The sequence below is a fragment of the Scyliorhinus canicula genome, chromosome 13 (assembly GCF_902713615.1).
Source record: "Scyliorhinus canicula chromosome 13, sScyCan1.1, whole genome shotgun sequence".
Taxonomy (NCBI): Eukaryota; Metazoa; Chordata; class Chondrichthyes; order Carcharhiniformes; family Scyliorhinidae; genus Scyliorhinus; species Scyliorhinus canicula.
The window spans coordinates 156,327,893-156,353,551 of NC_052158.1; the positions used below are offsets into that span (position 1 = coordinate 156,327,893).

The window sequence follows — 25,659 nt, forward strand, 5'->3', positions numbered from 1 at the left end:
GCGGCGTGAACCGCTCCAGTGCTGTGCTGGACCCCTGTGGGGGACAGAATCGGTCGTCCCCGTGCCCGTTTCGCACCGTCGTGAAACGCGACGGCGTTCACAACGGCACAAATACTTGGTCTCCATTTTGGAGAATCGCCCCCAATATTCTAGCAATGGCTCAACCAATGTTTTATACAGTTCCAGCATAACCTCCCTGCTCTTAAACTATCTTCCTCGGCTAATAAAGGTAAGTATACCGTAGGTCTTTATTTTAATTGATGAAACTCTTCATTTTCCTCTGAAATAGTTGTCAATGCCATCCTTGGCTTGTGAGTTTTTGCCATGATCCTTGACAACAACGCAGCTGCAGCCTACAACCTTGTGAGGTTTTCTGTCTCGGTCTATTTTGCACAGGCTTACCCATTCACCATTCACCACCCATTCAACAAGCTTTTTGTTGTCACCAACCTTAATCAGGTTGATCTGATACTCTGCGCAGAGCGCCTGTACCAACGTAACGTACTGCGCCTCATCACAATTGCCTGCCAAGTCACACAAGTGAGCTTGTTGTTTGTCCAGCACCGTGCCAGCTTCCTAGAGGCTACAACATGAGCCATCGTGGACGTATGCAGTTTTAACCACTTCCTGAAGTGCAGTGGTAACGCCCACAATACCGGCTGCAGTTATGCGCAGGCTGAGAGGAGCCAAGCTGGCGACAAGATGGTGGAGAGAGTGACCATAGGCTTTCTCAGCAACCGTACCCACTGTATCTGAGCATAACCTCCCAGTGCCATTCAGTCAAATGCCAAGATGCAATGGGCGCGATTCTCCGCTCCCCACGCCGGGTGGGAGAATCGCAGGAGGGCCGGGCGACTTACGACCGCCCCCCTGGCGCCCCCCGCGATTCTCCCACCCCCCGCTCGGCGAAAAACGGCGAGCGGCGATTCTCCAACCCGGATAGGCCGAGCAGCCTGCCGTTCGCGACCGTTTCACGATGGCGGCAACCACACCTGGTCGCTGCCGGCGTGAACAGCGCACCAAAGGTTAGTTTGTGGCTTGTGGGGGGCGGAGAGAGGATTGAGCACCACGGCCGTGCTCAGGAGGGGATTGGCCCGCGATCGGTGCCCACCGATCGTCGGGCTGGCGTCTCAAGGCGACACACTCTTTCCCCTCCGCCGCCCCGCAAGATCAAGCCGCCACGTCTTGCGGGGCAGCGGAGGGGAAGACGGCAACCGCGCATGCGCGGGTTTGAGCCGCCAGCCGTCGTGACGTCAGCCGCGCATGCGCGGGTTGGAGCCGCCTAACCTGCGCATGCGCGGCTGACGTCACTTAGGCGCCGCCGTCGCGTCATTCTCGGCGTGCCGCCTTGACGCAAGGCCCGGCGGCCGAGAGTTACGGAGCGCCGCTCCTAGCCCCCGGGTGGGGGTGAATAAGGTGAGAGGAGCGGCCTCCGAGGCCGTCGTGAAACTCGGCCGAGTTCACGACGGCCTTCCCGATTTATCACGGGAGCGGAGAATTCCGCCCAATGTCTTTCATCTTCCAATAATTTTGGAAAACAAGAAGATAAATTTCAAAGTTCATGCTGAGTTTAAAAAAAAAAGAGGTTGTGTCTTTGCAAAAAAGTGTGAAGAGAAATGGCTGATCCTAATTCTACATCCATTACAGCTTTTGTTTTTATATTTTCTGAACTTCAGTAAATGATTAAATTGATCGAGGGAGTGAGGGATAGAGGAAGAGGGGTTCAAGGATGAGAGAGAAAGGGGATACGGGATGAATGAATGAAGGGGAGAAGACATGAGTGAGCGAAAGAAAGAGTAAAGGATAAGAGATGAGCAAGAGAGAGTGAGCATTTGATCTTTTCAATGGTCTCATTTTCAAAAATTAAGTTGTGATCTGAATCCAAATGGGTCATATCAACATTTATTGATAGTTAGAAAAGGTCAATAATAACAGCTTATCCTGGAGAGAGGCTTTAATTGCAAAAATCCATGTGAGTGTGCAAGGTGGAGAATAGGAAGACAGAATTGGCGAGAAAGGCAGGTTCACCTTTCTTCATTCAAATTCAGTTTTCTTTTTAAGAAGTTGAATTTAGGAAGCAAAGACTGAGGGCTCTCTGGCGTTGGGCTCTCGCTTGGGCGTAACGCTGTCGGAGGATTCCGGGAGGGGCCTCTAGCAAGCTCCCCGACGGCCTGCACACCTCCCGGGATTCTCCGACACATCGCGAGGTATCAGAGTGGGAAACCCGGACCAAATGGACTTGACCGAATGATGCTCATGGAAGTAAGTCGTAAACCTACTTACGATCTGTCGGCCCGGGATCCACCGGTTTCCCGCGATTCACCGGCCTCCCCAGGGAGGCGGCATCCAGGTGCCGATCAGTGGGCCAGGTGGAATGGCACCCAGGGGGTCTCTCCCTAGCGCAGGGAGGCGCTCTCCTCCCCCCGCCCCGCTCTGTAACGTGGGCACCTTGACACTGTCCAGTTGGCACCTTGGCACTGCCAAGGTCTCTGGGTGGCACTTCCGAGCCGGCAGAAGCACTGCCTGAGTGCCAAGGTCACAGTGCAAGGCTGCCTGAGTGCCAGGGTGGCACTGCCAAGGGTCAGGGGGCGAGGGAGGGCCATGCCCATGAAATGAGGGTAGAGGGGGGAGGTTTGAAGGGTGGGAGAGGGCAGGGAAGGTAAGTAGGGGCCTCCAGGAAGTTGGGGTGGGGGTGATGGATGGGGGTCCTGGAAGGGAGGAGGATGCTGTAAGGAGGCTTGAGAGGGGGAGAGTTGAACAAAAAAGTGGTTCAAAGAGGCCGGGTTGACAGAAGTGTGATTGAAATTGAGAGAGAAGGAAGGTTAAGAGAGGGAGTAGGTGAAATGGCGATGAAGAGAGTGGAACTGGTGGTGGGATTGTGATGGGGCGGCGGGGGCAAGAGGTTGCGAAATGGAAAGATAAATAAAAAAGGAAGCTGAGAAGGGAAGAAGTGGGATGAAAGGTTAGGAGGAGGAAACGAGGGATGAGGAATAATAATAATCACTTATTGCCACAAGTAGGTTTCAGTGAAGTTACTGTGAAAAGCTCCTAGTCGCCACATTCTGGCGCGTGTTCGCGGAGGCTGGTACGGGAATTGAACCCGCGCTGCTGGCTATGCTCTGCATTACAAGCCAGCGATTTAGCCCACTGTGCTAGACCAGCCCCTGTAAAAATTCAGGAAAGTGGACTGAAATCAGCCATGACCTTATTAAACGGTGCAGCAGGCTCTAAGGGCCGAATGGCCTCCTCCTGTTCCTATTTCTTAGGGAATGGAAGGATTGAGGACAAAGTGTGTAGGAAGCAGGGAGAGTGGAAGAAGAACAGGATGGGATGGAGGGAGAATATTTGAAGGGGAGGATGCCTCCCTCCAACTGTCCTTGGGAAAGGACGCACTGCCTTAATCCGAACCTCTGATATTGGCTTTCTGCAGCAGACCTTCAGCAAGGTACAAACACCAAAATGGTGTCAACAAGGGGCTGTTCAAAGCGAGACTTTGGGTAGGAGGGCAGTTTCCTCTGATGGTGCCCCAGGGACAGGGGGGGGGAAACATGATCAGAAAGTGGACAGGAGACTTCACCAAGAGCATAAACTGATAAACACAGTCTCTCCGTAACCCGTCATTCACCAAATACCATTGCCCTGCGCATCACGGATACCGACAAAAAGACAAACACAAAAATAATCAATCAGATATTCTCTGGAAGCAGAAAAAAAAACACGTATGCAGCTGTGCTGGGAGTAATAACCTGTCTCTGATTGCGGAATGATATTTATTCATCTCACCCTGGTTAGGAACGATTGATGTGTCAGTGATTATATTTTAACTGCAGCAACATGAGAAGCCGATGTGCAGATCGAGCTCACTCTCAGGGTGAAGGTTGCAATGCTGTTTATTGTTAGCACCGAGTCCAGTGTGAAATCTCCCCCCCCCCCACCCCCCTCCCCCCCTCCCCTCACCCCCCACCTCGCCTCCCCCCCTCCCCTCCCCCTGCCCACCCCCCCCCCCCCCCCTCCCCTCCCCTCCCCCATCAGCTCAATGTTCTGGAAGATATTAACGACAGGCTTTATTTTTCAGATGGAACCAGAGAACGATGCTCGGTATTGGATAGATGGAAATCGGGATAATGGGATTGTGGCGTTCCCACGGCTGCTCTCCACATCCTCTCCGGGAGCGAGGATAGAATATGCATTTCTATAGTGCCTTTCACAACCTCACCACACCTTAGAGCCAACCAAATATTGTCACTGCTGTAGTGTGCAGCACCCCATTTACGGACAGCAAGCTCCCACAAACAGCAACGCGTTCATCATTTTCTAAAAAAAAATTCATTTCATGGGCTGTGCACATGGCCGGCATTTTTTGCCCATCCCGAGTTGCCCACCAGAAGGTGGCGTGCGGTGAGCCGCCTTCTTGAGCCGCTGCTGTCCCTGCGGTGCAGGTGCACCCACGGTGCTGTTAGGGAGGGAGTTGCAGGGTTTTGACCCAGTGACAGTGATGGATAAATTTACAAGTCAGGATAGTGAGTGATTTGGAGGGGAACTTTCAAGTGATGGTTTTCCCATGTGTCTGCTGCCCTTGTCCTTCTAGATCAAGGGGCGGGATTTGTGTTCGTTAATGGCCATCTTAGATGGCTACAGAACGCAGCGACCGATCATTCAGCGACCCTCCCGACACCCGCCCATGGGTCGTGACCTGCACTTTGAAAAACCTTGGGTGGGATTCTCCGACCAACCCCCACCCCCCCCTCCCCACCCCCCCACCCCCCTCCCCACCCCCATGGCCAGGTTGGAGAATCACCATGGGGGGGGGGCGTGAACCCCGCCTCCAACGCCGGCTGCCGAATTCTCCGGCGCCGGTTTTCAGGCTGGAGCGGGGATCACGTCGCGCCGGTCGGGGGCCGTTGGCAGCGCCACCCCCCCCCCCCACCCCGCACTTGGCGCGATGGCCTGACGCCGGCTCCAAGAGCAGTGTGAACAACTCCGGCGTTGGGCCACCTGGACGTTGCGGAATCCTCCACACCTCCGGGGGCTAGGCCGGCGGCGGAGAGGTTCGTGCCACGCCATCCGGCACCGAAGGGCTGCCGTGGGCCGGCGCTAGTTGGCGCATGCGCAGAACCATCGCCGTGTTTCCTGCGCATGTGCAGGGGGTTTCTTCTCCGTGTCGGCCATGGCGGAGCCCGACACGAGGCCGGCGTGGAGGGAAAGAGTGCCCCCACGACACAGTCCCGCCCGCAGATCGGTGAGCCCCGATCGTGGGCCAGGCCACCCCACGGGGCCGGAACCCCCCGCACCCCTCCCGAGGACCCTGCTAGACGGCTGACAAGTCAGGTTCCGCCAGGATGGACCATGTCCATTTCACGCCGGCGGGACAGGCCGGAAACGGGCGGCCGCTCAGCCTATCGGGGCCTGGAGAATTGCCGGGGGGGGGTGGCGCTGCCAACGGCCCCCGACCGGCGCGACGTGATCCCCGCTCCAGCCTGAAAACCGGCGCCGGAGAATTCGGCAGCCGGCGTTGGAGGCGGGTTTCATGCCGCCCCCCCCCCATGGTGATTCTCCAACCTGGCCGTGGGGGTGGGGAGGGGGGGTGAGGGGGGCGGGGGGGGGGGTTGGTCGGAGAATCCCGCCCAAGGTTTTTCAAAGTGCAGGTCACGACCCATGGGCGGCTGTCGGGAGGGTCGCTGAATGATCGGTCGCTGCGTTCTGTAGCCATCTAAGCTGGCCATTAACGAACACAAAATGGAAGACTGCAAAGAGTGTAGGGAAAACGGACATGTTAAAGAGCAAACAGCTTGCAGAAGCAATTATGCATTGAGACAATTGCAGAAACCAGTTTCCCGACAGCTGCAGAGATCAGGCAGCGTTGTAAATGGAAAGCCGTTAGCATATTAATGAGGTGATACCGGGCCAGTCCCAGGTACAATGGACACAAATTAAGTATCAATCGATACATTCTGTAGCAGACCAGACACAGTGGAGCCAGTGAAGCCCAGGACAATAAGTCCTAAGACCCGCCCCAGCGATCAAGGAACAGCCCTAGGATTGGGGGGTTCAAACCATATCGATTGGGAAGAGGCCCAATCGATCCCCAGCAGGTGAGGAAGCCCGCCCAAAGGGGCGCGGACCCCCTGGGACCTATAAAAGAGAGGTCCCACACATGGTTCAGTCTCCTGTCTCCGGCCTCCGACTCCAGCCTCCAGACCCCTGTCTTCTACATCAGCCGTCGAGCAGCAGCCGCCAATAAGTAAGTGCCTAACGACGACCGCTACCTGAAACCGGCATTACTGACACCCTTGCCGACTGATAGTGATCCGAAGCCTGCAGACCAGACCAGAACAAAGGCCTTGTTCCCTGACCTCGCAGTTCCTTCTTAGCTAAGTATTAGTTGTTTAGTGGTAGAAGTAAGTTTAATCTTTAGCGTGTGCGTGAGTGTTATTATAATTGTGTTATAATAAACTCTAATTGTTTTGGACTTACTAATTGGTGTACAGCTTTATTGCTTTGAACTTGACCTTGATACTTGTGACGGTGTCTGTACGGCACCTGGCGACTCCAGAGCTTAGAACGTGAAACAGAGCCAAGTGAGTGTTAAGCACACTCACCCAAAACGAGCAACAGTTCCCACGGTGGTCCTGGTCGTGGGAGAAGAGCCCAACAGCCCCCCCCCCCCCCCCCGGCAATTCTCCGGACTCTGGATGGCAGCAGCTACCGGTTTTAAATGAGGCCAATGCAGTCCTCCGGCTACAAGCAGCAGCAGAGAGCAGGTCACTTGCCCTGCATGTACACTTGATGTCAAGCAAGGGAAGAGGACTGTGAAGATGAACCAGTTTCTCATAAGAAAGAGACAGCCAGAAACACAAATAGTCAGAGTACCTACTGCAGGATCTCACACCTGAATGTGCTGGAGAGAGCTGAACAGGAGAGTCCAGGGCAGGACATAGCAGTGCTGGTGTGAGCTCTATACACAGCTCCAGGGCCTCTGGCTAACAGTCTACAAAGAAGAAACTTAACTTGACATCAAGAAGCCCTGGCAAAGCTAGGTCAATAGGAATCAGGTGGAAAACTCTCTGCTGGTTGGAGTCATACCTGGCACAAAGGAAAATGGTTGTGATTGTTGGAGGTCAATCATCTCAGTCCCGAGGTATCACTGCAGGAGTTCCTCAGAGTAGTGTCCACGGCCCAACCACCATCTGCTGCTTCATCAATGACCTGCCTTCCATCATAAGGTCAGAAGTGGGGATGTTTGCGGATGACTGCACAATGTTCAGCCCGATTCGTGACTCCTCAGATAATGAAGCAGCCCATGTCGAAATGCAGCAAGACCTGGACAATATCCAGGATTGGGTTGACAAGTAGCAAGTTACATTCATGCCACACATAAGACAGAATCAAACCAGCGCCCCTTGACATTCAATGACATTACCATCGCTGAACCCCCTCACTCCCCTCACTATCAACATCCTGGGGGCTTACCATTGACCAGAAACTGAACTGGACTAACCATATTAATACTGTGGCGACAAGAGAGGTCAAAGGCTGGGAATCCTACAGCGAATTAATCACCTCCTGACCCTCCCAAAGCCTGTCCACCATCTACAAGGCACAAGTCAGGAGTGTAATGGAATACTCTCCACTTGCCTGGATGAGTGCAGCTCCAACAACACTCAAGAAGCTCAACATCGTCCAGGACAAAGCAGCCCCGCTTGATTGGCACCTCATTTACAAACATTCAAACCCTCCACCACCATAGTCACAGTCATACACACACACACACAGACATACACGCACACTTACACATACACACTGATGTACACAGGCACACACACAAAGGCATATATGCACGGCCATGCCCCCATGCCCTCACAATGTTTGGATTTATATGCATGCACATGCATACTTGCCCGGACACACCAACAAGACTCAATGGATAGGGATCAGGAGCTGGAACCCTGGCTGATATCCCACTCTCCCCTATCCAATAGCACCGAGCACCCGAGTGTCACCCCCCACCTTTGACCAGGTAACTCAGCACCAGCCACACGTGGAACCTGGGGAGGTTCTCTTAGCTGTGCCCCACAGTCTGACCAAACCATCTCCTCTCTAAGCTCAATGTGAAAGGTCGTCAGTGCGCACAGCCGGCGGGGGGGGGGGGGGGGGATATAACTTCTACTGGTCAGATCCGAAATGCCTAGAAAAATGAGACACGATGGAAATGCAGCGCCAGCTCGGAGACTCGGTGAAGGCTGGTATGATGGTCTGCCATGGCAGGGTCTCCAGCTCTGTGTTTGGTTTGAGATACCCAAGTGACTGATCAAAGACCCTTGTGCTCAAACATATCAGCACTCTACCCATTGTGATCATTTTTGCTATGTTAAAGCATAGTTTTATATGCATAGAGAAATGCAAGTTGTTTCCCTGGACGTAATCACTGTGTGGGAAGGATTGTAAACGACCAGGGAAATAAGTCACGAAAAGGTAGCGGGGGCGGGGGCGGGGGGGGGGGGGGGGGGGGAAGCAGAAAGGAACAATCTCTTTCAGAGCTTAATTATACTGGAGCTGGTTAACAATGAAGGCTGACAGCCCCAGCCCTCAAACAACTATCAGCAAATGGCCTGCACAGACAAGAGGACCTTGTGCACGTCTTCCCGTTCAATCTCGGGCTAAAGTGTGCAGTTGATTGCTCAAATTGCTCCTGTGTTTTTTACGTCAATATCATTTGTAAGTGATCCTGTACGGAATGCTGAACTAGCCGTTCACTGTGCCGACTGTTCCCAGAAATCAATTAAAGTCAAATCACGGTGTTCTAACAAATAGATTTTTCTGAGTAAATTGCTACTCTTCAACAAAAGGCTCACTTCGCAACAATTAATTTGTCCCAGTTTGGGTTTGTGAAGACAAACTGTGTTTGAAAGGAATTCATTCAAGTGAAATAGATGAACTCTCGCAGAAGTCAGTATTCAAAAGAAACAAGACAACTTTCCCACTCAAAGCTGCAATCAGAATCAAACCACCCCAACACTGTCCATTTCCTACATAAATCTGGCAAAAGCAGATCAAAAGCATCTCACTGTCGGCAAAGCTTTTGGGACATCTTGAGCGGGACTCTCCGACCCCCCCCCCCTCGTTGGGTCGGAGAATCGCTGGGGGGTGGCGTGAATCCCGCCCCCGCCGGCTGCCGAATTCTCCGGCGCCGGGGAGTTGGCGGGGGCGGGAATCACGCTGCGCCGGTCGGCGGCCGCTGGCAGCCCCACCTCCCCCCCTCCCGGTGATTCTCCAGCCTGCGATGGGCCGAGTGGCCACCCAGTGTTTGCCGGTCCCGCCGGTGTAAATTAGAGTAGGTCCTTACCAGCGGGACCTGGTGGCACGGGTGGCCTCTGGGGTCCTCGGGAAGGGGGGATCTGGCCCCGGGAGGTGCCCCCACGCGATCGGGGCCCACTGATCCAAGGGCGGGCCTGTGCCGTGGGGGCACTCTATTCCTCCGTGTCGGCTGCTGTGGCCCTCCGCCATGGCCGAGGCGGAAACGATCCCACCTGCGCATGCGTTGGGACAACGCCAGCACACGCTGGCGCTCCCGCACATGCGCCAACTCGCGCCGGCCGGCGGAGGCCCTTCGGCGCCGGTTGGCGTGGCATCAAGCCCCTTCCCCACCGGCCGGTGCGGCACAAACTACTCCGGCACCGGCGTAGCCCGAAGGTGCGGAGGATTCCGCACCTTTGGGGCGGCCCGACGCCGGAGTGGTTCACGCCACTCTGTCACGCCGGGACCCCCCGCCCCGCCGGGTAGGGGAGAATCCCTCCCTATAAGAGTTTGAAAGGCCTGATGGAAATCTTTCACTTTCCCTCATGGGTAAGAGAGTCACCCTCCAGTGAATGGAGGTGGCACGCGCTCCATTCCCGACATGACCGGTTCAATTGCGATGGAATGCATCATCTCCCCATCCTCTGCAATTACTCCTAAGTTGGGGCAGCCTCTCCAGACTCCAGAAAATCCTGCAGCGAGTACAGCACCTCGCATCTTGTGCGGGGGTAGGAATGGGCCTGGGTCAGGATTTGTGCATATGTGTTTCATCGAGGCAGCTGCCTCCAGCCATATCTTACTGTCATCAGCCAGGAGTGGGAAGCACGATGTGGGCAGATTATTCCTGGGAGGAGCAGGTCTACACTTTGTGGAGGCCTTTGGTGAGGTGGGGTAACCCTTTTGAAAAGAGAGATTACCCCATTGGATATAGTCCTGGGGCACCTTTAGGAAAGGTCTTTGGAGTTGTTAAAAGGGGATATGAATGTGCGTAAAAAGTGCATAACCTCACTGGAACTGCCTAAGGAGCTGTCAGGAGGAACCTTCAGAAGTATCCAAATGAACGGGCAAAAGAAATGGTCAAAAGATTTCCATTTCTGCTGCTCCTTTCGTAATCTCAGCATGTCCCGAAGTTCTTTCAGAGAACAAGGACAAAGAAAAGTACAGCACAGGAACAGGCCCTTCGGCCCTCCAAGCCTGCACCGACCATGCTGCCCGTCTAAACTAAAATCTCCTGCACTAAAGAACAAAGAAAAGTACAACTAATCTCCAGCTAATCCCGTGATTTTGCAGCACACTCATTGTTATTATGTCGGAAATGCAGCATCCAATTTTCGCACAGCGAGATTCCACAGACAGGAATGAGTTAAATGACCCGATGATCCGTTGGTCAGAGATGTTGGGTGAGGGGTAAATATTGGCCCCAGGAAACCTCAATTAGATCCCCCTGTGATCTTTCAAACACCAGTTGTACTCACTTTCCACCCCGTTCCTCCATCTGAAGCACATAGACAGTTTCAATGTCGGTGGTTAGTACTTTGTTGCTGTTGCTGTCCCCCCACTTGAGCTTGAGGCTCTGAGGGCCCGAGGCAGCGCACTCTAGTCTGGGAGGAGCTGGCGGCAGGGGTCTTGTCTTGGCTTTCACCGCCTGGCTGAAGGGCCCAGCGCCGATTCCATTCACTGCCCGAATCCTGATCCTAAAAGGAAATAAAAAGATAAAATGGGTAAAGCTCTGCAAACTTAACTACACAATAAGAAATTAAACCAGCGTGGAATTCATGTGAAACCATTGCAAATCACTGCTTGGGGTCCAGCTCAAACTGGGTATAAAAAAAGGCTCATCACATTTTCTTTTTCCTGTTGTAACCATCCTTTCTCTACCCACTGCTGCTTCTCAACATAAAACTCTTGGTTGTGGTGCGTAACCCACAGACGAGCGGGATACAACATCCTAAACTTCACCCTCTCCTTGTAGAGGGCAGGCATTGAGCCTGCTGTACCTGTCTCTCTGCTTGGCCAGGTCCGCTCCCGGGTCCTGATCAATACGCAGCTCGTTCTCCTCCCAGGAACACTCCTCGCCCACCTCACAATCCTCTCCTTGTCGTGGAAACGATGCAGCGTCACCACCACCGCTCTCGGCAGCTCCCCCACCTGCGGCCTCCCCCTCAGCACCATATGCGCTTGGTCGACATTGAGAGGATGGTCAAAGCCCCCACCTCCCCCCCCCCCCCCCCCCCCCCCCCCCCCCCCCCCCAACCCCCATCAATCTCTCCAGTATGTTTGCCAGGCAGCCTACGCACCTTCAATACCCTCAGGCATCCCCACGATCCAGAGATTTTGCCTCCTGGAGTTGTTCTCAAGATCCTCCAACCTCTCCATCAGCCTTTACTGACTGTTCATCACCATCCCCATCTCCAGCGAGGCAAACCCATCCTCGTGCTCCCCCACCGTCTCCTCCACCTTTTGGATCGCCAGACCCTGTGTCTCCTCCCTCTGCTCCGTGCGCTCAATCCTCGCCCTAAGAGGCTCCACCACCTTGGCCAAGTCTTGCAAGGCCTCCTTCCCGTACTGCTGGAACTTGCTGTTGAGGAATGCCACCAGCTGCCCCCGAGACCACTGGGCGGGCAGCGCTGCCCCCCTTACTCACTGCCATCTTCTGCTGTGTCGCTCCACCTGCTCAGGTTGCTGCCTCTTTCTCGTTGCACTCCTTGTCCGGTGAGCCATAAACCAGTCCCACCAGAGGAGAATCACATTCCCTCGATGCACCTTTTGTCATCGAACACCACACAATTCGGGTGGGGAAGGACCGAAAAAAATCCACCATCAAATGTGTGACCACTCACTCCATGACCGCCATTGGAGGTCTACCTACTGCTTCCTTTCATCAACCGGGGTATTGAGTACAAGAGTTGGCAGGTCATGTTGAAAAATGAAAAATGAAAACCGCTTATTGTCACGAGTAGGCTTCAATGAAGTTACTGTGAAAAGGCCCTAGTCGCCACATTCCGGCGCCTGTCCGGGGAGGCTGGTACGGGAATCGAACCGTGCTGCTGGCCTGCTTGGTCTGCTTTAAAAGCCAGCGATTTAGCCCAATGAGCTAAATGAGCCCATGTTACAGTTGTATAAACCTTTACTGAGGCCAAATGTGGAATAATGCGTGCAATTATGGTCGTACCAGAAGGACATGGATACTTTGGAGAGAGTACAAAGACGGTTTACCAGGATGTTGCCTGGTCTGGGGGGTGTTCGCGATGATGAGAAGTTAAATAAACTCGAATTGTTTTCGTTGGAAAGACAGTGGCTGAGGGGAGACCTGATTGAAGTCTATGAAATTACAGTAAGAAGTCTTACAACACCAGGTTAAAGTCCAACAGGTTTGTTTTGAATCACTAGCTTTCAGAACGCTGGTGATTCAAAATAAACCTGTTGGACTTTGAGCTGGTGTTGTCAGACTTCTTACTGTGCCCACCCCAGTCCAACGCCGGCATCTCCACATCACAAAATTACGAGAGATATAGACAGGTTGAATAGTCGGAAGCTTATTCACAGGGTGGAAGGCTCAATTACAAGGGGGCACAGGTTCAAGGTGAGAGGGGGAAAGTTTAGGGGAGATGTGCGGGGAAAGTTTTTCACGTAGAGGGTGTGAGTGCCCAGAACACGTTACCAGGGCAGGTGGTGGAGACAGGCACGACAGCAACGTTTAAGATATATCTTGATAGACACATGAAGAAGCGGGGAATGGAGGGATACAGATTGTTTGGGCAATAAGCAGTTGGTCTAAATAAGGAATCTGGATCAGCAGAGGCTGGGTGGGCCGAAGGGCCTGTCCCTCTGCTGTAAAGTTCTTTGTTCTTGACATTTCTGTCATGTCCTTTTTCTTTACAACCACAGCTTTTACTCAACTCCAACTCCTACTTTTCCCTCCTCAAGTCACAGTCTTGGAGGATTAAATCCCCCTCAGTATTCCCGGTCCTTGGAAAGACATCTGGGGACACGAGAGCTTTCTTCTGCACCTGGTAGGATATCATCAGGAGCAGAATGGGACCACACTTTAACAGTACAGCCGAGAAGCCGAGTGCAGGTTTCAGGGCGACTGAACTACGTAGACAATGGGCACCATTCCCCGCTGGGCGCAACGGGTGAATTCCACAACAGCTCCAAATCGGACCCGGCGTGATTCGCTCTGCCCGGCACCATCTGGGTGTGAACCAAATCAGGATATAAATGAGCCTCCCGGACGCCACTTTCACCCAGCATTCCCAAGGTGCCCAGGTGCCACGTTAGCACTGCCAGGGTCCGGGCCTGGGGAGGGGGTGCTGTGCTCATTAGAGAGGAGGTAGGGGAAGGCTCCAGGGGTCACAAGAAGGTTGGGAGTTGAAGGGGGGAGGGGGGGGGGGGGGGTCCATAAAGCGGGAGGCGGTTGAAAGGAGGCAGGTGTAGAAATTGGGGCAGCTGATCAAAGTGGCGCCCCGATATGAGAGGAGCCGGACCGGCGGGCAAGCACAGCTCGCCAGTGCAGGAAATCCACTAAAGTGTGGCCTCAAAGGGGAGAAAGTCCTTGAGTACAAAACCGGCAAAGTGCCGACCAAAAGTGGGTGAATCTTGGCACTGCAGCCGTCGAGAATCAGCCCACCAAATGGGCCCAACAGCAGCCTTTGATTTATTTCCGCTGAATCGGATCCATTGAAGACTTTTTAATGGAAGACTGGCCTAAAAGAGAAGACTGAAGAGACTCCTCGTTTCGACCCTTCGGGATGACAAGAGAAGAACTCAGGACATTCCGAGGAACTTGTTGCTCCCTCGGAGGACTCTGTGAGGAAGCTTCAGAAGAGGAATGATCTTCAACTCCGGGAAAGACTGTCACAGCTGTGTCTTCCCCTGCTGGAGCCAAGACTGAAAGACATTGGAAATCTGAGATTACGACGGAAAAAACAACCAACTTCCTGCAAGACGTATTCCGGGACCATCTACCTTCGGCAGGCAGTAGTAAGAGCGTCTCACTTCTCTCCGTGCAAGGTTTCTCCAGTCTGAGCACTGGGAAGAATTGCTGAGGATATGGAGAGAAAAAGATGGCCTCATCTGTACTAAGACACACATCCTGCCCGCGATTAACTCTGGGGCAAGATTGCTGCGCAGGATTCTGCAGCTTCTGAAGTGCTGAAGATTCCGCTGCAGCTTCTGTGCCGACCTCCAGCTCCGGAGAGAAGACTTTCACACTCCTCGCCAGGCCGCAAGTGACTCTTTTGTTCCCCCGAAGCTCGGCTGTCAGCTGCGTCTCTGCCGGTGTCATTGCTTCAGTCAGAAGGCTGCAGATTCCAGTCCCACTCCAGGGACAGGGACGTTAGGCTGCCACTCCAGTGCAGACAGGCTGAGAGCTGCCTGATCTTTTGGATGAAAGGTTAAACTGAGTCCCCACCTGCCCTCGGTGAATAGGAAACAGACACCATGTCAATATTGAAAAAGAGGCAGGACTGATCTCCCTGGCGCCCAGGACAATTTTTAACCCGCAAAACAAATTCTAAACCAGATTGTCTGGTCATTATAACATTGCTGGCTGTGGGAGCTTGCTGTGCACAGATTGCCTGCCCCCTTTCCTCCACAATGGGAGCACGTCTTTGGTTCTAAAGGTGTCCTCTTGCCACCTTGAGGTGTCTCCATCCGACACACTCTTTTTCCTCCCTAAATCCTTCATATCTTCAAGCCATGTCTCTGTTCACCTCCCCCAGGAGCACAGAATGAGGAGGGGGGGGGGGGGGGGGGGGGGGAGCTGTGTTCCGAAAGCTCGTGTTTGAAACAAACCTATTGGACTTTAACCTGGTGTTGGAAGACTTCTTACTGGACTTTATCCTGGTGTTCATAGATCATAGAATTTACAGTGCAGAAGGAGGCCAATCGGCCCATCGAGTCTGCACCGGCTCCTGGAAAGGGCACCCTGCCCAAGGTTAACACCTCCACCCTATCCCCATAGCCCAGTCACCCCACCCAACACTAAGGGCAATTTTGGACACTAAGGGCAATTTATCATGTCCAATCCTCCTAACCTGCACATCTTTGGACTGTGGGAGGAAACCGGAGCACCCGGAGGAAACCCACGCACACACGGGGAGGAACGTGCAGACTCCGCACAGACAGTGACCCAAGCCGGGAATCGAACCTGGGACCCTGGAGCTGTGAAACCATTGAGCTATCCACAAGACTACTGTGTAAGACTTCTTACTGTGATCTCGAGAGGATAGTGAACTGTGAACTGAGTGATTTGCCAGGCTATTTCAAAGGTCAGCTAAGAGGCTGGAGTCACATGTAGGCCAGACCGGGTAAGGACGGTCAATTTCCTTCCCTGAAGAGCATGAGTGAACCAGATGGGGTTTTATGCTCACTATTACAAAGGCTGGTTTTTTATTTTCCCATTCTTGATTTCATTTAATGAACTGAATTTAAATTCCTCCAACTGAACAAGTGCGTCTGGATCATTACTTCAGTCCTGTGGATTACTAGCCCAGTAAACACTAAGCTACCATACCCATAAGACGTCGGAGCAGAAGTAGGCCGTTCGGCCCATCACTTCTCTGCCGTTCAGTGAGTTCATAACTGGCCTGATGTGATCATTCTCAACTCTACGTAGCCACCATATCCCCAAAACCCTTTCTGATTAAAAATCTGTCTGTCTCAGCCTTGAACACACGTAACGGCCCAGCCTCTACAGCTCTCTGCGGTAAAGAATCCCACACACACGTTCCCCGCTCAGTGAGAATTTCCCCCTCACCTCTGTTTTAAATAGGCAATCCCTTACTTTGAGAGTATGCCCTCGCGTCCTAGACTCTCAGCATCTAGTTAAGGTACAGATCAGCTACGACCTTAACTGATCGGTAGAATAGGCTTTGGGGAGGGAATGGTAGAACTCATCGGAAAATGATCAGTGTTGGTAACCTGTGCTCCTTCCGCAGTAACCACTGTATGGAGCAGGAGGGTAGCATGGTGGTTAGCATAAATGCTTCACAGCTCCAGGGTCCCAGGTTCGATTCCCGGCTGGGTCGCAGTCTGTGCGGAGTCTGCACATCCTCCCCGTGTCTGCGTGGGTTTCTTCCGGGTGCTCCGGTTTCCTCCCACAGTCCAAAGATGTGCGGGTTAGGTGGATTGGCCATGCTAAATTGCCCGTAGTGTCCTAAAAAGTAAGGTTAAGGGGGGGGGGTTGTTGGTGGCATAGGGTGGATACGTGGGTTTGAGTAGGGTGATCATGGCTCGGCACAACATCGAGGGCCGAAGGGCCTGTTCTGTGCTGTACTGTTCTATGTTCTATGGAATGGGATCAGCTAATTCACCACATGGTGGTCTGTTCAGAGGCTGCATTCACTTCGATCACAGGAAACAGACTCGAAACTTCCAACTCTCACCGTCTTCTGATTTGCGATCAGGGCATCCAGGAGGAGTCCCCCCTGCCCTCCTGCGCAGTAACACCCTTTGACGTCTGCCTAGAAGATGAGACCGAGCCCACAGGTCATCTCTTGATCCAGAAGAGAGCACCTCCCACTTCTGATTTTCTTTTCAGATTCACTGCCAGTGTTAAAGACGTGAGGCCTCAATGAGGGACATGTGGGGAGATCTGAAATCATTCTCCTTCGACCTGGAATCTGTCTCTAGTGGTGTCCAGTTCGAGATTATTTTTAGCGGTCCTGCTTTGCTGCCTCAAAACCTGTTTTAGTTACAAAAGCAACAAACCTGCCAAATTTCACCCCTGCAGCGGTTTTGAAACAATTGAAAGCGTCAGTCATACCTCGGAGAGCCGCACATTCTCTTCTCAGTGAACAGATTCTCAACTCTGATCCCTGCTTCAACACAAAGTCCAGGCAGACACTCCCAGCGCAGGACGGAGGGAGGTCAGTTACCTCCGTTGGCTGGGTAGCTGCACGCCGACGCCGAGCGAGGCCGACAGCGCGGGTTCAATTCCTGTACCGGCCGAGATTATCTGTGAAGGCCCGACCTTCGCAGACTTGTCCCTCGCCTGTGGTGTGGTGACCCTCAGGTTAAACCATCAGCAGTCAGCTCTCTCTCTCTCTCTATCACGCAAAGGGGACTATGGTGATTTAAAATATTTTTAAAATTTCACTGCGGGAGTGCGACACTGTCGGAGCCGCTGCTCTTCAGGCGAAATGTTAAACCGCTCTTTGCACGTTAGGGACAAAAAAACACACAAAGGGGAGGGGGGTTCTCTCCTCGGCGTCCTGGCTCAGCGTTTATTCCACAATCAACATCACAGATACGGTTTATCCAGTCAGTATTACTTGTGGGAGCTTGCTGTGCAAATTGGCAGCCACATTTCTTACATTCACCACAGCGACTGCACTTCAAAGATAATTAACTGCCTGCAACAAACTTTTGGGACTTCCTGAGAGATCGCTTAAGGCACCATAGGGAGGCAAGCTCTGTCTCACTTTAATATAGGAAGTGAGTTCTCCATGGCAGTGGGCGGGAGGAGGTGGGGGGGGGGGGGGGGGGACCATCTTTCTCTGGCCAGGTCACGGAGAGGAGGAAGCAAGCAGGAAGAGTCACCAACAAACCATGCTGATCCTGGTGACCCGGATTGCAAAATCAATCCATTCAGCCCCAGCTGCAAAAATCTATATTTGAAGAAATGAAATCGGAGGAGGCGTCGCATTGCTGATCTAAAATACTGGACAGTGCGCAAGAGGAAGAGAGTTCCAAAGTTTCACCACCCCCTGAGAGAAATATTTTCCTCATCTCTCTCTTAAACGGGCGACCCTTTATTTGTAAAGAGTGGCCCTTTGGGCGAGATCGTGGCTGTTCACTGTGAGCCTTAAACAGGTCACTCTGGATTTTGGTCCTGTTTCTTGGTTTATCAATTTTAAAAAATGTCTTCATAAGAGCATGAAGCACAGGAGCAGGAGGAGGCCATTTGGCCCTTCGAGCCTGCTGTACCATTCAATTAGATCATGGCTCATTTTGTACCTCAACTTCTGAGACCTGCCTAATCGCGGTACCCCTCAATCCCCTTTCTAAACATCAATCCATTGACCTGTGCCCCCAACACACCCGACAACTGAGTATTTATCTCCAGCAAAGTCAACATCCCACAAACGAAATAAGATTTAAAAAAATTGCTGAATAAGGGGATGCTTGAGTGGAGCCGGGGGGAGGACGGGCTGGAGCTGTTGAACTTCAGTAACTGCTATTGGGCAGTGAATATAGCCAGGATCAGGAAGTGGAAGGTGGGGGGGAGGGTCGGCATGGGAGCGTATGGAGACGGCTTCATGTAAGGGCACCAGCTTGGGGGTATTGGTAACGGCGCCTCTGCCATTCCCACCAGCCCGGTACTCCACCAGTCCCATGGTGGTGGCGGCCCTGAGGGTCTGGGGGCAATGGAGGAAGCATGTGGGAGCAGAGGGAGCATCGGTCTGGTCTCCAATTTGTAATCATCACCAGTTTGCCCCGGGAAGGATGGACAGGGGGTTTCGGAGATGACAGAGAGCAGGGATTGAGAGGATGGGGGATATGTTTATAGAGGGGAGCTTTTCTAGCCTGAGGGAGCTGGAGGAGAAATTTGGATTTGCGAGGGGGAATTAGTTTAGGTATCTGCAGGTGCGGGACTTCCTACATAAACAGGTCTCAACCTTCCCGTTCCTACCACCAAGGGGGATACAGGACAGGGTAGTTTCTAGAGTGTGGGTGGGAGAAGGGAGGGTTTCGGACATTTACAAGGAACTTATGGGGTCAGAGGAGACGCAGGCCGAGGAGCTGAAACGCAAATAGGAAGAGGAGTTAGGAGGAGGGATAGAGGACCGTCTCTGGGCGGACGCGTTGAGCAGAGTCAACACGTCCACAACCAGTGCCAGGCTCAGCCTGATACAATGTAAGGTCGTGCACCGGGCTCACATGACAGTGGCCTGGATAAGCAGATTCTTTGGGGAAGAAGATAGGTGCGCAAGGTGTGCGGGAGGACCAGCGAACCATGTCCACATGTTCTGGGCATGTCCGAAGCTTAGGGGATTTTGGCAGGGGTTTGCGGATGTCATGTCCAAGGTGTTAAAAACAAGGGTGGCACTGAGTCCAGAGGTGGCGATTTTCGGGGTGTCGGAAGACCCGGGAATCCAGGAGGAGAAAGAGGCAGACGGTCTGGCTTTGCTTCCCTGGTAGCCCGGAGACGGATACTATTGGCATGGAGGGACTCAAAGCCCCCGAAGTCAGAGACCTGGCTATCGGACATGGCTAGCTTTCTCTGTCTGGAGAAAATCAAGTTCGCCTTGAGAGGGTCACTGTTAGGGTTCACCCGGAGGTGGCAACCGTTCGTCGATTTCTTTGGGGAAAATTAATCGTCAGCAGAAGGGGAGGGGGGGGGGGGGGGGGGTGAGGGTTAGGTTAGTTTAGAGTAGGGGGTTAGTGAAGGTGGGACCTGTGAGGGAAGAAGACGGCTTTTGCACTATGTTTATAATTTCATGTACATTGTTTAGTTTGTTGTTGTTGTAAAACCATAAATACCTCAATAAGATGTTTATATAAAAAAAAGATTTTTAAAAATTGCTGCTATTTTCAGTTTGCATCTAGAGTTCCTCATACAACACAAAGCTCCTGATTCAAGCCCAGGGTTCACGAGAGGGTACCGGCTGCTTCGAGTGTGTAGCTGAGGGTCCACGCTCTGTGACGAGGTGCTTACCTGTAGGAGGTGTCTGGCAGGAGGTCCCGTATGATGTAGGCCGTGACACTGTCGACAGTTAGCTGGCTCTCTCCGAGGTCTATGCTGTACGAGAGGATCTCGGACCCGTTACTGCACGGTTCGGCCCACTTGACCGCGAGGCAGGTGGTCGATGTGGTCAGGCAGGGTTCCAGGTGTTGGTCGTCCAAGACGCAGAATGTGGAGACGGCAGCGGGGACTGAGGCGGAGGTCGTGTGGGTGACCACACCGCTGTAAGGACCTGAGCCCGCCTGGTTAGTAGCCTGAGCAGAAAGGGAAAGAGAAAACGCTGTTCAGAGATCAGGAAAGACCTGCCTTTGGTCAAGAAAGAAACCTCGGCCCCAAAATCATAACACATCCTGAAGGACCCCACATGTTGGCAAGCATGGTGAGTCCACCCAGATGCCTGTTGCAAAGTAACACTCCCATCATTCAAAGTAAACCCAAATGCATAATGGTGGAATTATAGAATGTTACAATACAAGAGGAGGCCATTCGGCCCATCACTCCTGTGCTAGCAAAGAGCTATCTAATTAGTCGAAGTCTCCTGGCTCTTTGCCCGTAATCTTGTCCACTTCAAATATTTATCCAATTTCCTTTCAGAAGTTACAATTCAATTTGCTGATCGTTCGCTCCAGATCACAACAACTCGCTGTAGGTGAAACCTCTCCTCAGCTCCTCCTGGCCGATTAGCTTTCTGTCCAAAGGAAGCATGGGACACGGGGATAGGCAGGAAAGTGGTGCGAAGATCAAAGAAGGGCTGAAGGTCCTACTCCTATTTAGTAATATAGAATCATGATATCACGGAAGGCCCTCACCTTAATTCTTAGGTGCCCCTCCAATGCCGTCACGCCCCTCCATCCAATGACACCATGCCCCTCTCTCAATGACATCATACTCCTCCTGCCCTCACCCCACAGAACGCAAAGGCGCAAGTCACAAAAATACACAAGTTAGTCACTGCTTAACTGCTTTAGTGCTCTTTAACTTGTAAGAACACACCTTCCCGTTTTGCCCCCATCTCCAGTTTTGCCATCTCCCCATTATGCCCCCCTCCCAATTTTATCTCCATCCCAGCTTTACTCCCTATGCCAGCTTTGTCGCCTCTCTCTATTTACCCCCATCCCTGCTTTCCCCCTCACCCCCTATTCTATCCCAATGGCAGGTTTTTCCCCATCCCAGTATTGTCCCTTCTCCCAGTTTTGCCCCGTCTCACACTTCACCTTGACAGCCTCGCCTCGCTGCTGGGTGCCAGGCTATGGCCTCACCTGCCCAGCCCTGGGTTTGGGGTAAAGTCACCCTGTTGCTTTCCTCAAAGACTGGTGCCTCGCACCTCACCTCGCTCACCGGCCTCGCCTCGCTGCTGGCTGTCCGGCTACTGCCTGTCCTCCTCAGCCCTGGATCGAGATTGAGAAACTCATGCGGCCTTCCCTTCATTGCGGCCTCTCCCTCCGAGTCACCTCAATGGCTTTGGATCAGTGTTTTCCCGCTCTGAGGAGATTCGACCAATCAAGAGTCTGATGTCGCTCTGCATTTGCTGATTGGCTCACGTATCAGGAAATGCCGAGCCCAAGAACTGCCCACAAACATGGGCCAGCACCCCCACCCCCCACTGGCCAGGGCCCTGGGCCTCGGCAATGTGTTAGAGATGGATGTGAGCAAAGGCTCAGAGGCCAGAACCTGATTTCAGTCACAAAGTGAAACCGATGTAAATGAACCGGAGCCGGTGATGTCGGGTTTATGTTTGGAAAGCCTGTCGAGCAACAATGGGTAGCCTGCGACCCGGCAGCCCTGTGCAGCCCACCTGGTGGGTGCTGAGTGGGGCCCACAAGACAGGTTGCTGACCGCTGCCCCACTTGTGGTGTCGTCACATTCTGCCGATGTCCATCCGAGTAGTTTGTTTCCTTCCAGTCCGACTGAAGTCAGACGGACGTAAAGTGAGGGCGACTGAGTGAAGTGAGGTGCTGATTGCTGATGACAACGACTGCGAGAGCCGTGCTCTGTGTCCAATCAAAACGTAAACATTTATTTTGTTTTTACTATTCTGAAGTTGCGGACGGTTCTATTAACATATAAACGATTAAGCATTTCCTATAACTCATTTGGGGTGTATTAAATGTACCTGAAGGGGAGACAGTGGCATCGTGCTACTGGTAATAGTAATCCAGAGACCCAGGGTCATGCTGTGGAGTCCTGGGTTCAAATCCCACCAAGGCAGATTCAATTTTTTTAAAATCCTGAATTAAAAGTCTAAAAAATTTTTTTTTAAATTTAGATTACTCAATTATTTTTTCCAATTAAGGGGCAATTTAGTGTGGCCAATCCACCTACTCTGCACATTTTTGGGTTGTGGGGGCGAAACCCACGCAAACACGGGGAGAATGTGCAAACTCCACACGGACAGTGACCCAGAGCTGGGATCAAACCTGGGACCTCAGCGCCGTGAGGCAGTTGTGCTAACCACTAGGCCACCGTGCTACCTAAAAGTCTAAAAATGACCATGAAGTCATTGTCGATTGTCATAAAAACGCATCTGATTCACCGATGTCCTTTAGGAAAGGAAATCTGCTGTCCTGACCCGGTCTGGCCTACATGTGACTCCAGACCCACACGGTGATGTGGTTGATTCATCACTGCTGCCCTCTGAAATGGCCAAGGGAGCCACTCAGTCCAAGGGCAATTAGGGATGGGCAACAAATGCGGGCTCAACCCAGCAACGCCCACGTCCCAAGAATGAATAAAAACACACAGGCTCTTGAAGATGGTGGACAAGCTGATCAGGTGGTTATGAAAGCAAACGGCATCCCGATTGCTATACGGTGGCACAGGCTACAAGGGGACAGGGACCAGACTGTAGCTGGAGCCTGCGAGTCTAATCCAGTACACCACACGTTGTCATGATATGCAAACATGCAACCAATGAACACTCAGAATAGGACACAACCAATGGGCAGTCAGGACACTCAGAGGTGGCATCACCACAGGGGGACATGACATAAACACTATAAAAGGGATGAGGCACTCACACCCTGCCTCTTTCCACAGACAGACATCTAGAGAGTTAGACAGGGTTGATCAGCAGCATCACGCCCCAGCACGTGGCTTAGAGCAAGCTGGTACAGTTAGACTGAGTTACTACAGCCAGATTAGCAGAGAGTCAAACTCATTTGAGAACTGTGTTAATAGTTCAATAAACACGTTGAACTCATTTCAGAGTCTGGAGCATCCTTTAGTTAAGATTGCATCAAGTAGCAGCCTGTGTTATCTGAAGCAGCAGAACACAACACACGTTAGGAGGGATGTCAAGCAATGATTGCTCTCTAATTGTTCACCGACACACTGTGCGATCCCTTTAAGATGGCTGCACGGACGTATATATGTACGTCTTAAAGGGACCACTTATATTTTGAAAGGGTGGTTAAGGGGGCTAGTTTAGCACAGTGAGCTAAATAGTTGGCTTGTAAAGCAGACCAAGGCGGGTTCAATTCCCGTACCAGCCTCCCCGAACAGGCGCCGGAATGTGGCGACTAGGAGCTTTTCACAGTAACTTCATTTGAAGCCGACTTGTGACAATAAGCGATTTTCATTTCATTGCATAAGGAGAAACGGTTTCTGGAGGAAACCTAAGAGCCAAAAGAACCAGAGGAAACATGAGGAGATATTTTTTCTTGTTGCGAGTTATCCTGGTGTGCTACTTGAAGGGGTTTTTTGTGTGGAATCATTGTATGATTCTATGACCAAGTAACAAAGCAGTTTGCGTATTTTCACTGAAAAAAACAGGAAGAAAATTGGGTCAATAACTTCTGAGATGATCACCAAAATTTTACTGCATCTAATTTAGTTAATGATCCATTCAATTAGAGTCTGCATGTGTCTAGCATTGGTGAGTGTATTTTAATTGTAAATTTCAAGATTCCTTGAAGCACTGCCCAGATTTATAATCCCGTGAAAATCTGTCGTACGATTAACAATAATTATCCTCCCTTTGTGCACGGCCTGCAAAGTCAATCACTGCACCCGCAGTGACGTCAGGAGAATGGGATAAAGGCTGGCGATTTAACGAGAGGTCCACCATTGACGCCAGCTCGCTGATTTGTCTTGATTATGACCAGGTGTTGAACAGAAGGTGCGAGAATCATCGCTGGAACATTTCCAAGTGGCTACTCCAAATTTTCCATCGATCGCGGAATCACAGGATGGTGACAGCCCAGGAGGAGGGGCCCATTTGGCCCCAGTGAGTCTGCGCTTGTCCACTGAAGGCACAATTCACCTGGTATCCCATCCTCACCTTCTCCACATCGCGCTACACGTTCTCCCATTTCAGATAATCATTCAATTCTTTCCTCAACACCTTGATTGGACCTGTCGCAGAGAGCACGTTCCAGATCACAACCCCCCACTGCGTGATCTGATTCGTTAGCCAATCACCTTCCATCTATTCCCACTGATTCTCAATCCTTCAATCAATGGGATCGGTTTCCCCCCCCTACCACTTTGCCCGTACCCTTCGTGATTTTGAGCACCTCTATCAAACCTCCTCTCAGCCTTCTCCTCTCCAAGTAAAACAGTCCCAACTTATCCAATTAACCAAAGTCAATGACTTGTGACCAATTGTGTCCCTTCACCTTATCACTCGGAAACAAGGACGAGGCGAGAGGGTTTTCAGAAAGAATTTGGGATTTCTCTAACGACTTTCATCACCATGGGATGGCGCCAAAGCACTTTACAGACAATGTGGCATTGCAATGTGGGCAACAACGCAAGTTTGCTGATGATACGACCATAGTGGGCCGGATCTCGAATAACGACGAGTCCGAATACAGGAGGGAGATAGAGAACCTAGTGGAGTGGTGTAATGACAACAATCTCTCCCTCAATGCCAGCAAAACTAAAGAGCTGGTCATCGACTTCAGGAAGCAAAGTACTGTACACACCCCTGTCAGCATCAACGGGGCCGAGGTGGAGATGGTTAGCAGTTTCAAATTCCTAGGGGTGCACATCACCAAAAATCTATCCTGGTCCACTCACGTCGATGCTATCACCAAGAAAGCACAACAGTGCCTGTACTTCCTCAGGAAACTAAGGAAATTCGGCATGTCCACATTAACCCTTACCAACTTTTACAGATGCACTATAGAAAGCATCCTATCGGGCTGCATCACAGCCTGGTATGGCAACTGCTCGGCCCAGGACCGCAAGGAACTTCAGAGAGTTGTGAATACCGCCCAGTCCATCACACGAACCTGCCTCCCATCCATTGATTCCATCTACACCTCCCGCTGCCTGGGGAAAGCGGGCAGCATAATCAAAGACCCCTCCCACCCGGCTTACTCACTTTTCCAACTTCTTCCATCGGGCAGGAGATACAGAAGTCTGAGAACACGCACCAACAGACTCAAAAACAGCTTCTTCCCCACTGTCACCAGACTCCTAAATGACCCTCTTATTGACTGACCTCATTAACACTACATCCCTGTATACTTCACCCGATGCCAATGCTTATGTAGTTACATTGTATATCTTATGTTGCCCTATTATGTATTCTCATGTATTTTCGTGAATTGTTTAATTTCCTTTTCTTCCATGTACATAGAACATAGAACGATACAGCGCAGTACAGGCCCTTCGGCCCTCGATGTTGCACCGACATGGAAAAAAAACTAAAGGCCATCTAACCTACACTA

At 52.0% G+C, this 25,659-nt stretch overlaps 1 protein-coding gene across 1 annotated transcript in view; it reads right to left on the bottom strand.

Moving 5' to 3' along the window:
• LOC119975671 (fibronectin type III domain-containing protein 3B-like) overlaps positions 1–25,659 on the bottom strand; it is a 417,529-nt gene that overhangs the window by 17,455 nt on the left and 374,415 nt on the right. Inside the window, exons 11-12 of the mRNA XM_038815453.1 lie at positions 19,958–20,238; positions 10,770–10,988 (exon numbers count right to left, since the gene is read on the bottom strand). Of these exons, the coding sequence (XP_038671381.1) occupies positions 10,770–10,988; positions 19,958–20,238 (500 nt within the window). The remainder of the gene's footprint in view (positions 1–10,769; positions 10,989–19,957; positions 20,239–25,659) is intronic.